Source organism: Bos indicus x Bos taurus, chromosome 6 (genome assembly GCF_003369695.1).
Source record: "Bos indicus x Bos taurus breed Angus x Brahman F1 hybrid chromosome 6, Bos_hybrid_MaternalHap_v2.0, whole genome shotgun sequence".
Lineage (NCBI taxonomy): Eukaryota > Metazoa > Chordata > Mammalia > Artiodactyla > Bovidae > Bos > Bos indicus x Bos taurus.
The window spans coordinates 13,301,442-13,315,321 of NC_040081.1; the positions used below are offsets into that span (position 1 = coordinate 13,301,442).

A 13,880-nucleotide genomic window follows, 5' to 3' on the forward strand; every position below is an offset into this window, starting at 1 on the left:
CCGCTCCTCCCGCTGCCACCTAGGCAGGAAGCCCTTTGCGGTCCCGCCCCACCGTAAACACGGGTTAGCCCGAACGCGCCCCACCCTTCCCCGAAAACCAAAAACCTGTATGGTGCTGTGTGTCACACGTAAAATGACGAGGCCCCTTTTAGCTCTAATAAGTGAGTGTTTTTAGTTTCACCTCCTCTAAAAGTCCATCAACTGCTCCCCTACTCTATCTCCCTGTCAGGAGACGCCTCTATAAATCCTCCAACGTCCTCTCTCTTCACCCTTCCACGTCAGTCTTTCTGGAACCTAAACATGCTTGCCCGCCAAGTGACCACAGCTCGCCATCCATACCCTATGCCTCCTTTAACCAAACGAAAGCGTTTTGAAATACTTTACTATTTGAGACCATTCCTAAGAAGCTTTGCCAAGAGACGTCCGGCTGCAGCAGAGGGCTTACTACTTTTCCTGGGATTCTCACCCCTATTAACTAATTTCTAGGATCCCGACGTCCGGGAGCTCAGAGGCCAGACAGCGCCGGGTGCCTTGCGGTGCGTGCGCGTGCGCGTCGGGACGGGGGTGGGGTGCGGCCGCGAGGACTGGGACGCGGGCGGTCGCCTTGGTCTCCCCACCCGCCCCCAGCGCCCCGGCCCCTAATGAGCCGCTGAAAGGGAGCGGGCTCCTGTGCGCGTGGCTCGCAGGCCTCCCGGAGTCCGGGGCGCCCTGATTGGCCAGCTGCGCCTCGCGACCTCCATTCATTAATAAATTAGCGGCACGCTCCAGCCGAGCGCGAGCCACCAATCACAATGGGCAGCGACGGCGACAACAGCCGCAGCTTGAGCCGATGCCGCCGCTCCAGCAGTCCGACCGCAGCCTCGAGCTCCAACGGGAGCTTTAGAACCGTGTTATGCTGATTAGATAAAGGGGGGAAAGAGAGGCGGGGGGCGATGGAAAGAGGAGGATGGATGGATGGCAGGGCCAGGGGAGGGGGGGAAGTGGGTGAAGAAAGAAAGAAATGAATGATGATAATGCAATGAAAAGAGTAAGCCGGGTAGGGAAAAGCGGGGGAGAAGGGGGGCCAGCACAGGGGAGGGGAGGAGAAAGCGGCGGCCGAGGGTTGGAGGGTGGGGTGGGGGCCCCGGGGGCAGATCTGATTGTTTTCTTGGTGGTATATAAGGGGTTTTAAGGAGAGTCGTGTGCCAGACACGCAGCCACTGAACCACAAGCAGCTTCGCTTTAACTGGAGTGCCTGGGAGTCGCGTGCCAGGAGTCGCGCGTCCAGGGACTGACTGACAAGACAGACACGCACCACCACCACAACACACGAGACCCGGGCGGGTCGCCGAGGCCGCCGGGGCTCTTGGCAAAGTCGCCGGTCAGAGAGGTCCCCCGCGGAGCCGCGCCGCAGCAGCGCCAGGCCCGGTGCCTCCAAGCCGGCAGAAGGAGCAGCGCTGAGCTCCCGGCTGTGCGGAGAATCGCAGCACGCGCCAAAGAGCGACGCCGAGGCACATTTAGAGAGAGAACCAAGTGAGTACCCGCGCTGCGGCTTCCAACTTAGGGGCGTTTCCCGCACGGCGTCCCACCACATCCGAACGCCCTTCGCCCGCGACGAATCTTTTGTCGCGGGGTCGCAGTCCCTTCCCGGGAGAGAACACAGCTGTCAGGGCGTGTCAGAGTTCGGAACCCAGTTGGCTGGCGACAGGGTCACAACAAGGGGCGCCCGCGAACTGGGAGAGCACAAGGCAGGGTTTCCTCCCCAATTTACTTTCCTCCTTGGCGCGATTCCGAGCGGGTCTTCTCGGGCGCGCAGCAGTAAGTCCCTATAACACTGACAGCTTACCTCTGCCGCTATATTCACACCCCATTTGGTTCTTTCTCCCTCTCTGCTCTCTTCTCCAGGATGTTCGTCAAATCCGAGACCTTGGAGTTAAAGGAGGAAGAGGACGTGCTGGTGCTGCTTGGCTCGGCCTCCCCCGCCTCAGCGGCTCTGACCCCTGTATCTTCCAGCGCTGACGAGGAGGAAGAGGAGGAGCTGGGCGCGGCGGGCGGAGCGCGTCGGCAGCTTGGGGCAGAGGCCGGGCCCGCGGCTCTGGGCGGCTCGCCGGGAGGAGCCGAGGGCTGCCGGCCGGCGCGGCTGCTGGGTGTGGTTCATGAGTGCAAGCGGCGCCCTTCGAGGGCAAGGGCTGTTTCTCGCGGCGCCAAGACGGCCGAGACGGTGCAGCGCATCAAGAAGACCCGTAGACTGAAGGCCAACAACCGCGAGCGCAACCGCATGCACAATCTGAACGCGGCGCTGGACGCGCTGCGTGAGGTGCTCCCCACATTCCCAGAGGACGCCAAGCTCACCAAGATCGAGACCCTGCGTTTCGCCCACAACTACATATGGGCGCTCACCGAGACCCTGCGCCTGGCTGACCACTGTGGCGGCGGCAGCCTGCCTGGGGCGCTCTTCTCGGAGGCAGTCATACTGAGTCCGGGAGGCACTAGCGCCGCCTTGAGCAACAGCGGAGACAGCCCTTCGCCCGCCTCCACGTGGAGCTGCACAAACAGCCCCGCGGAGTCTTCCTCGGCGTCCTCCAACTCCACCTCCCCCTACAGCTGCACTTTATCTCCCGCCAGCCCGGAGGGTTCAGACATGGACTATTGGCAGCCCCCACCTCCAGACAAGCACCGCTACGCACCTCACCTCCCCATAGTCAGGGACTGTATCTAGAACTGCCATCTCTGCTACCCACGCCAGGCCTTAGTGGGTACCCTTTCCTGCCCCCGATCAACCCTCCTCCCATCCCCCGCTTTCCATGCCCGGGAAACCGTCTCACTACTCAGAGCATGTGTAGCCGTTCTGATTACTCGGTTATTGGTTGCATTCCTTGGCTAAGTAAGGGCTTCCTTAGTTCAGCCGGGCTCTCTAATTTATTGGCGTGATGGAGCTTATTGTCGAAGAGGATTGTAGAGTTGGGGGCCGGGAGGAGGGAGGCACTTAAGGTAAAAAGATGCTGGGAAGAGATAAAGGTGACACGTCTAAAGAGTTTGTAGAGCGGACTGACGCTCCTGCCCTCTCGGTGCGATTCTTGTGAATCTCCCAGGGGGAACGCAACCGGTTCCTGTGATCTCTTCACCTTTGCTTCTACATAGAGATGTTAATGTCGAGTAGAAAGAAATGTATCTTAGCATCTGAATGATTTTACCGGTAATAATATTATCCACAGATTTGCAATGGCTGGCATCTGCTTTATTCCCAGTGCTGCCTGCGGGCTGTGGGAATTTCACCTGTCAAACCAAACTTTCCCTCTCTGATGTGCACTTTGTTCTGTTTCCCAGATTCGTCACAATGCCTATTGTCCCGCTCTTCTCTTTCCTTTTTCTTCTCCATTTTGCCATCTGTCTCTTATGATTTATAAGGGGGAAAAAGTTGTTTTGTTAGAGGGCCAGGTTAGAAGTCATTGTATAATTTGTAGGCTTTGTAATGATTGAATGCAAGCGTGGAAATTTAGGCTGAACTCTCTATCAAAAGGAAAAATGTGGAGGAAAACGGAAAAATCAGGAGGGAGGATTGCTTCATGAATTATTTATCTCGACCTTTTAGGGGAGAAGAAACTCCCCCATTCTTTCAAGAGATTAAAAATAAATCAACACACTGAAAACCTAAGCAGACACGGAGCATTATCAGGATCAGCCACACACGTGTTTCCTTCTATTTATTATAAAGAAAAATTTCATGGGAAAAGTATGTATTTTTTGTATATTCTACAGAGTTTATTCTAGTATGTATTTACGTCTTGAAAGAACAAGAAAATTGTTCTTGTGATTAAACTATAAATAAAGTATCTAATTTTCATAATTTTTGTGTGTTTATTACTTTCCTGTTTAGGTGGCTTTTAGAAGAATAAGTTGCATTTTTTTTTCTTAACTCCCTATATCTGAGTAGAGTACTTGTTTGTTTTTGTTTTGTCAATGTTTGTGTGTAGAATTCATTGACACATAAGGTCTAAGCAATCACAGGAAGCTGAATTATATTCAAGACACTAACAATGACATAAAAGTGTAACTCTCCATACAAATAAAAGCTTGTTTTTTAAGAAATCAATTTCTGAGCAAACAAGATTAGTTAAAAAAAAGTTTGGGGAATTTAAATTATAATTAAGTAATGATGAGCACCAAAGTTCAGAAACTTTGCTTTTAAAAAATAGTGGAGTTGAACTATCTTGACGGAGTGTGTAGAAATTTGGTTCTTACACTTCACTTCTTTGAGCTTCAGTTATCGTCTGTAAACAAAAGGGACTGGATAGTGATCTCTAACATCTGTGACGTAACTGAGTGTTTATAAATTCATTATTGGAAGCTGATTTCATGTTAGCCAATTCAGTCTTTGTTAAAGCAGTTTACATAGACAAAACATCTTCAGAGAGAAAGCAAAAATGGTTTCCTAATCACCAGGATACATAACTCTGTAACTTGCAGCTCAGTCTCTAAAGCAGAAATCAATGCTCTTTGACTGGCCTTGGGTCAAAGATGATCAAGTGAAGGCTGACCACTTTAGAGGAGGGTGGCCAAGACTTCACAAGCCAAAAAAAAAAAAAAAAAACATGCCAGCAAAGAAATGTTGGTTGTTCATAGTTCCTCCCACCCTCATGAATTTCATATCTGCTTCCGGTTTAAGCAAATCCTCCTCTACTCTGCATATACCAATGATCATTCTAAAATGTCCTAACTACTCCTCCTCTCTGTTCATGTAGAAATATTGTGTTTAATAACTGAATAGCTATTTTTAATAAAAGGAAGAACCAACCCAGCATTTGTTTGGTTTTCATCTTTGGATGTAAGGGAGACTTGTTGGAAAACCCCTTCTAGTTTAAAGATTTTATTATTCTTAACCACTCTTGATTATCTAATAAGGAGAAAGAGATATTTCTCCTACACCTTTATGTTTCTAGTGTTTAAAAAGCCAAGCAATTGTAGTATGAGAATTCTAAAACACAGTTTTAATGCCAAATCACTGTTCTTTTAGTGATGATGGTGGTTATTGTGAGAGCAGACCTCTTTTGGAAACATGCCAAGAAACAGGTTCCTGACAGGTCTGGGGAGGCAACTCTTCAGGTGCAGGTACTCAGGAAAACCCAACTGGAGGGGGAAGCGGGGATGGGAATCCTATAACTAGGTGGTGACCCTAATGGCTTATTCGGAGAGGCATGGATCGAGAGAGGGTTCAATAGTCATAGTTTTGATGAATGGTAATACAGCTAATGACTTAACCTGTGACCCAGTTGAATCTAGCAGTCACCTCTGCACAGCTACTCCAGGGCCAGAGTCTCGTTCAGCCAGAGTTTGCAGGTCCTCTTACACATCAGAAGCACCTCATATATGGTAGGAATTTCGTCTACCACCTGTGATCTACACTCAGGCTTTTCCTTCTCTATCTACAACACACCTTATTTCACACTGCTGCTGTTACTTGGTCTCTTCAGTTGTGTCCGACTCTGTGCGACCCCATGGACTGTACCCCACCAGGCTCCTCCATCTATGCGATTCTCCAGGGAAGAGTGCTGGAGTGGGTTGCCATTCCCTTCTCCAGTGGATCTTCCCAACCCAGGGATCGAACCCGGGTCTCCTGCATTGTAGGCAGATTCTTTACCACTGAGCCACCAGGGAAGCCCTATTTTACACTAAATAGGTGCAATTATTCTTTATGGCGTCTAATCACTTTTAGCGATTAAGAACGTTCTTTCTGCCTCACTTCGCACTAGGAGTTTTCCTTGCCAACCCACCGCAAGCTCCACAGCCTGTGGGTTGAGGCCCAGTCGTCCTCTTCCCTCCCCTGTAAGAATGAGAATTACAGGTCTCAGCTTCAGCAGAAGGGAATATAGTCGCTCCTCGATTTAATCCATTCCTTCCTCCCTCATTGTGCCTGCCTGTGACCAGCTTGGTTTGTCTGCACCAAGTAGGTTCCTGGGCAAGCTAAGCCAAGCCGTTCTATTTCTGGAGCCCTCTGCCGAGAGCCGCTTCAAGCAAGATCATGGAAATGTTCTGATGACAGTCCCACACCGCTACAGTTGCCAGATCTTCCCAGCGCCAGCGGCGCGCGGCGGCGGCGCGTTTACCTAAGCGCGGAGAAGTGTGAGGGTTGGTCCTGCCCCGGGTGGATCGTCGCTTTGGCGCCGTCAGGCTTCAGGCATTGATTGTATTTACTTGTTCTGAAGTGCCCAGGACTTAAGGTTGATTTTCCTTCACCAGATTTAAAATACATTCATCTGTGGGCGAACAAGGAGGAAAAGAAGAAACAGAGGGCTGCCAGGCGAAGCGGGAACCAGAGGAGTACCCGGGCGCCCCTGGGCAGGAGCCAGGTGGGCGCCCTTTCGGGAAGAGAGCCCCGAGGGCCCAGTGGAGGTGAGGGCGTCGGAAGGCCCCGGGCGGCCTTGGCCGGGAAGGAGCAAGGGTCCCGTTACCCGCAGAGGATATCTAGGCCCAAGGCCCGCTTCTGCCGCGCCCGCCCTCCGGTCTGGGTCGGCTGGGCTCCCGGCTGCGCCAAGGTCGGGTCTGCTGGAGAGACTGGAAGTTGCGGTTCGCTGCCGCCCACCGCGTGCGCCCCCTGCATCGCACAGCCTTGGGCCTGTTGTGACTTCTGGGCATCGACACCTGGAACCCGTTAAAAGCGCCTCCTCCTCACGCCCGGCCTCGGTCTTTCCCCACCCTCAGGCTCTCCGGGCCCAGGCGAGCTTTGAATGTATTAATTAAATAAAGCAGGCAGCCCTTGAATCGCTCCAATGCAGGGCGCTCCCGGGAGCGTGAAAGTCCTGGCCTCCGAATCCGCCAAAGAAAATGTGTGAAAAGAGAATTAGTGAAATTAGGTTAGACCAATAAAACGTGAGGGCGCCAGCATCCCCCCCTTCCCTCTCCCCCAGCCTGGGGCTAGAAGGGCTATCTAGTCTGATCTATTGTTTCCCGCCCTGGCAGGGGGTTCATTGTTTGATAAATAATTCCCCCTCCATTTTATTCTTAAAAAAAAAAAAAATGGGTATTTGCATAATCACTGCTTTGATGTGGCCAGAAATCGGAGGCTTGGTCTCCCCAAGTCTGCTATTGGTAGCGAGGCAACCAAGCTCGGTCCAGATCTTTTACTTCACTGACAGTGTGTGGCAGACTGTCAGAAACGGCACTGTTCAGCTGCTGCCTCCTTTTTAAAAAGGATCCACTTTAATGATTAAACCTAAGGAATGTCCAAAAGGAGGGGGGCAAGGGGGAAGGACGAGGGTTCTCACCCCCCCCTCCACCTCCCTCTGTCCTTCAGGGTTCATTGTTCCCAGCAGTTTCTTTTCCAAATCCCTGGGGTGGGGGTGGGGGTTGCCTCTCCCTTGGGGCTTCTCCACGTGGCTCGCCGTGGGCACCCGCAGGGGTCCACCCCGGGCCGAGGAGGGGCGAGGTCCGCTAGAGCGGTCCTCCTCGCCCCTCACCCGTTTTTCTTTCCCCAGTTTGGTTTACCCAGCACTGTACTCTCGCTCTCGCTTCGCCTGGCGGCCCACCTCTGTTTCTTCTTTTCCTTCTTGTTCACCCACCAGATGAATGAATGGATGGGGTTTGTCTTCTGCAGGATGCCGAAGTGAGCTGCTCTTTGGTTCTCGAGTGGAAACGGAGTGGGGAGGGTCCCTGGGAACGCAACTTGGGGGCAGTTTCAGATGGTTCCCGACAGGCGAGAGGAGCAAAGAAATTCACTCATCCGGAAAGCAGATCGAGAAAGCCAGTGTGGCCGGAGCTGCGATTTCCCTGCAAGGTGGCGGGAGTCGGAAGATGGAGTTGGGAAAGAGTCCTGATGGTGTGTGTGCGCTACAATAAATGACTTCTCTGTCTCTCTCTCTCTCTGCCAGGGTCGCGGGAGGAGGGGAGGCGATGCGAGTGTTCCTGTTTGCGTTCGCTTGCGCCAGCTTCTCCAGCCCCTCAAGCACAAATGGGGAAAAGTCAGCTAGGATTATTGACTAGAAACACTACGTTAGAAGCCGGGGCTGCCCCAGCAACTGGACAGGTGCCAGCTCTGATCTCCAGGCTGGGTAGGTCTCACCTGTGGCAGAAACGCACAGCCTCCCCCGCCCTGAGTCCAGGATTTCGGGAGGGCGGGAGTGGGGAGACTCCCGAGGGGAAGAAGGATCCCCGAAGCACCTGCTCCACCGGATCCCACTACCTGTGCGTCTTCCGAGTCCCCGCATCCTCCGAGCTGGACCCCGGGCCATTTTTCAAGTGTCTCACCAGCTTTTGGACGCAGAGCCTCAACGGTTGCTTAGCTCATTATAAATTCTCTTCTTTATACTTTTCAAGGCTGTAGCCGTATAAACAATCGGTTTTCTTTGTATCATATAAAATAAAAGATTCAAGATTTTTCCCCAGCGGCAGTATACTTGTAATTTTGTTTGGACTTTGAGAGCCGCTCTGTAGACACTATAGGGTATACTGAATTCCAGAGATGTAAGAAATCGAGAGGCAAAAAGCTAAAATTATTTCAAAGGACACATCTCTAAGAGACACTGTTGGACTGTAGCTGGTCTTTGAAAGATTTAATAACAAGTGTATCTCTTCTCTGACCTTGTTGAATTGTAGAACAGACCCTGACACCAGCAATTTTCTTCACTTTTCCTGCCTTTCTAATGATTCCATCACTACTTTCTCTTTTTTCTTCAGGACCTGCAGGCATACTTGGAGACATTAAACCATGAAGCAAAGAACCAAAACCTTTCACCAATTTTATTTGATCTAGAAACAATTAAGTAAAAGTGCTGAAGTCCATGTTATATGGGGAACAGGAAACTTCAAAATAAGCAGAGAAAGCTGGGGGCTGGTTTCCATGGTAGCAGCTTGCAGTAAAGCCTAATTCCTTGTGACAAAGAGGTCATCTTCCTTTTCAAATGTGTTTATGATCCCTTTGTGCATTGTATTTTGGCATAAAGGCTTCTATGCCCTGTCAGGGCTCCGCAGGCAGCTCTATGACTCTCAAGGGGGTTTATTGCCTCCTTGGTATAAGAATAGCAGAAAGAAGCCAAACTAGTGCCAGTGTGACAAAAGATAACCTCACGGGCTTGCTGTTGCTTTCTTTCTGTTAACACATAAATCTTGCTATGCACTGAAATAATTAAAAAATGAGAGATTCTGGGATAACTTTGATTTTGTGTTTTTTCAACCTTTTACATAAATTGAAACACTACATGCAAACATGTACAAGAAGATTGATTCAGTGTGAGGATATAATTATTTTTTGCCTCACTTTCCACATAATTTTGAAAAAGAAATCAAATGAGGTAAAACCTGGAATATACCTTTGAAGATGTATGGAGAAAGTCTAACCATAAACTTCAGAGGGCTATTGCATTAATACATTAATACTTCTTTCATTTCACAGTACCTAGAACATGATCAAAAAGAAGACAGAATCAAATCTATCTGAACTAGTATCTTCCTTAACTCAAAACTGCCATGGCAGCAGCTTGAAATAGACAAATAAGAAAACTTGAATTTTGCTATTAGAGCAGTAAAGCCACTGAAAAGTTTTGAGTTCAAACCCAGTGTTTCTTCTGAATTAGAAGGAAGTCAAACCTTACTAACAGAGCTCTTGATGGCTTTGCAAAAGAAGTTCCTGTCACTTTCAGGAGACCTAGGAGAGTCCAACTGACATCTTCAGTCTGGTAAGAATCAGAAAGGCTGTAGTGAAAACTGAATTTTATTTCTCAGTGAGCAAATAATTCAGTTCTACTAGAATAAAACTTCTGGAATCTTAGACTATTCTGCTCGCTTACATTCAGGAGAGTTGTCGAGACTTCCTAGAGTTTTTTTCAGAGCAACATGGTTCTAAGCTACAGAAGATGAAACTGAACTGACAAAGGCACTGGCCAGAGACCTTTACAGAGACCTTTACATGATTCTGAATCTCTCAGATATTAATGTCTTTCATGATAACAACATGTATAAGATGGTAATGGTGATACTGCATTACAAAGCAGGCTGGAGCAGATCCCTATGGTGACAACTACCTGGTTCTTAGCTCTCCAGATAATCGCTAATTCTTTTTTTTTTTTTTAATTGGAGGCTAATTACTTTACAATATTGTATTGGTTTTGCCATACATTGACATGAATCTGCCATGGGTGTACATGTGTTCCCCATCTTGAACCCCGCTCCCACCTCCCTCCCCATCTCATCCCTCTGGGTCATCCCAGTGCACAGCCTGGAGCATCCTGTATCATGCATTGAACGTGGACTGGCGATTTGTTTCACATATGATAATATATATGTTTCAATGCCATTCTCCCAAATCATTCCACCCTTGCCCTCTCCCACAGAGTCCAAAAGACCGTTCTATACATCTGTGTCTCTTTTGCTTTCTCACATACAGGGTTAATCATTACCATCTTTCTAAATTCCATATATATGGTTAGTATACTGTATTGGTGTTTTTCTTTCTGGCTTACTTCACTCTATAATAGGCTCCAGTTTCATCCACCTCATTAGAACTGATTCAAATGTATTCTTTTTAATGGCTGAGTAATACTCCATTGTGTATATGTACCACAGCTTTCTTATCCATTCATCTGCTGATGGACATCTGATAATTGCTAATTCTATCTCTTTCCACCAAAAAGACAACAAAGTTCAATTTTCTTCAGTGGTGCTCTTTTCTAGTCAGTCAGTTTAGTCGCTCAGTTGTGTCTGACTCTTTGCAACCCCATGGACTGCCGCACACCAGGCTTCCCTGTCCATCACCAACTCCTGGAGCTTGCTCAAACCCATGTCCATTGAGTCTGTGATGCCATCCAACCATGTCATCCTCTGTCGTCCCCTTCTCCTCCCACCTTCAATCTTTCCCAGCATCAGGATATTTTCCAATGAGTCAACTCTTCGCATCAGGTGGCCAAAGTGTTGGAGTTTCAGCTTTAGTATCAGTCCTTCCAATGAATATTCAGGACTGATCTTCTTTAGGATGGACTGGTTGGATCTCCTTGCAGTCCAAAGGACTTTCAAGAGTCTTCTCCAACACCACAGTTCAAAAGCATCAGTTCTGCTCAGCTTTCTTTATGGTCCAACTCTCACATCCATATATGACTACTGGAAAAATCTTTGCTTTGACTAGATGGACCTTTATCAGCAAAGTAATGTCTCTGCTTTTTATTTTTATTTATTTTTTTGTCTCTGCTTTTTAATACTGTCTAGGTTGGTCATAGCTTTTCTTCCAAGGAGCAAGCATCTTTTAATGTCATGGCTGCAGTCACCATCTGCCCCAGCAAAATAAGGGATGTTACAAGATCTTTTGTAAGAGAATAGGAGAGTATTCATAGATGTTAGACTTCACTTTTTGATATTCATGACACACTTTAGAATTTTGATAGCATACTTGAAGGGATTGGGAGTCTTCAAAAAACATAACAAAGCAGCTATGATTATACCAAACAGTATCTTCACCATGTCTCATGGAATCTGTAACAGTCACAACCATCAGCCACTGCCCTTCAGCACTGTATCACTGTTTGAAAAGAATTATTTCTTGTCTTAATAGTGCCTCCTATATACACTTGGCAATATTCCTACACATTTCATTGGTGCCATCTTTATTCTACTCTGGAATTCTTAAAGCCTGTGATTTCATTTCATTTCATCTGGACAAAATCCTGCTGCTGGATACTGTGGGGGACATTTCTAGTCTCTCTCAATGTCTGATGTTCTAACCCTACTGGGCATGCTCAGGCCCCTTACAATAGACAAGACTCCATCTGTGGTCTCTATCTTCCTCTTGTCTTGAGTGGGTTAGGCCAAAATTTCAAAGCTGGTTGGACTTCTAGGGGATCATATAAAGAGTATATGAAGTGTCCACCTCATCTCACAGTGGATGTTACTTGAGGGAGAAAAACTTTTGAGTTAAAAGCCATGAAGATTGGAAGGTTGTTATTGCATCATAACAGCCCACTTTGATTAACATGGATATAGTTTATTTGAAGACTTTATAACTTATTTGTAGCAAAAAAAAAAAAAAAAGTTTGAAAACTTGGTGGCTCACCTCTGAATGGGGCTTCCCCAATGGCTCAGTGGTAAAGAATCTGCCTGCAGTGCAAGAGTCACAGGAGATGCAGTTTCAATCCTGGGTTGGGAAGATTCCCTTGGGGATGGCATGGCAACCCACTCCAGTATTCTTTCCTGGACAGAGGAAATGGACAGAGGAGCCTGGCGGGCTACTGTTCATAGGGTTACAGAGTTTGAAGATTCTGTTATAAAAGATAATTTTAGTTTTGGACATGCAAGAAAGCTTTATGCCTCAAAGTCTATAGCCATTCTAAAACTTCCCTGGTGGCTTAGAGGTTAAAGTGTCTGCCTGCAATGTGGGAGACCTGGGTTCTATCCCTGGGTCTGGAAGATTCCGCTGGAGAAGGAAATGGCAACCCACTCCAGTATTCTTGCCTGGAGAATCCCATGGACGGAGGAGCCTGGTGGGCTACAGTCTACGGGGTCGCAAAGAGTCAGACACAACTGAGTGACTTCAGTTATCACTTCAGTTATCATTTTTAACTGTACAGTTAGTTTAAAGTATATTCAGTGTTTTCAACCAATCTCCAGAACATTTTCATCTTACAAAACTGTAACTCTACACACAGCAAACAACAATTCCCCATTTCCCCTCCCCTCCAACCTCTGGCAACCAATATTCTTCCTTGTATTCCTTTGAATTTGACTACTTTACATACCTTATGTAATAAAAGCTATTTTATTTTTAAAGCATCTAGTGTCACTGTCCTCATTTTCTCTATTTTATTTTAATAAACTAATTTTATTTCTCCATACTGCTGATGTAGAAGTAAGTATGTATAAAGTCCTTTTATTCACCACACCTAGCCTTTCTGTTATCTTGTGGGAAATAACAGTATGGAGCTGTAGTCTCCTTTACATAGTGTTACTGATTGCCTGAAGGCGGTTTTCTGGGAGGGCATCCATTATTTGAAGCCATCTATCCTTGAGAGAGTCCTGCACATAATTATGTATTTGCTACATCCTATCCAGAATGTGCTCTTGCATGCTTAGTCGTGTCCAACTCTTTGCGACGCTATGGACTGTAGCCCGCCAGGCCCCACTGTCCATAGGATTCTCCAGGCAAGAATACTGGAGTGGGTTGCCATTTCCTTCTCCAAGTGGAAATCAATCCTGAATATTCATTGGAAGGACTGATGCTAAAGCTGAAGCTCCAATATTTTGGCCAGCTGATGCTAAGCGCCGACTCATTGGAAAAGACCCTGATACTGGGAAAGATAGAAGGCAAAAGGTGAAGAGGGCAGCAGAGGATTAGGTTAGATGGCATCACCAACTCAATGGACATGAGTTTGAGGCAAGCAGACATCCTGGAATGTGAAGTCAAGTGGGCCTAAGAAAGCATCACTATGAACAAAGCTAGTGGAGGTGATGGAATTCCAGTTGAGCTATTTCAAATCCTGAAAGATGATGCTGTGAAAGTGCTGCACTCAATATGCCAGCAAATTTGGAAAACTCAGCAATGGCCACAGGACTGGAAAAGGTCAGTTTTCATTCCAATCCCAAAGAAAGGCAATGCCAAAGAATGCTCAAACTACTGCACAATTGCACTCATCTCACATGCTAGTAAAGTAATGCTCAAAATTCTCCAAGCCAGGCTTCAGCAATATGTGAACCGTGAACTTCCTGATGTTCAAGCTGGTTTTAGAAAAGGCAGAGGAACCAGAGACCAAATTGCCAACAACGGCTGGATCATAGAAAAAGCAAGAGAGTTCCAGAAAAACATCTATTTCTGCTTTATTGACTATGCCAAAGCCTTTAATTGTGTGGATCACAATAAACTGTGGAAAATTGTGAAAGAGATGGGAATACCAGACCACCTGATCTGCCTCTTGAGAAGTCTGTATGCA

The 13,880-nt window shown here is 47.6% G+C and overlaps 1 protein-coding gene across 1 annotated transcript; it reads left to right on the forward strand.

Moving 5' to 3' along the window:
• The first annotated feature begins 1,140 nt into the window (after positions 1 to 1,140).
• Positions 1,141 to 3,826, forward strand: NEUROG2 (neurogenin 2). Its single transcript, XM_027543817.1, has 2 exons — positions 1,141 to 1,512; positions 1,885 to 3,826. Exon 2 carries the CDS (start codon positions 1,886 to 1,888, stop codon positions 2,696 to 2,698), a length of 813 nt encoding a protein of 270 aa, XP_027399618.1. The 5' UTR covers positions 1,141 to 1,512; position 1,885; the 3' UTR covers positions 2,699 to 3,826.
• The last annotated feature ends 10,054 nt before the right edge of the window (positions 3,827 to 13,880 follow it).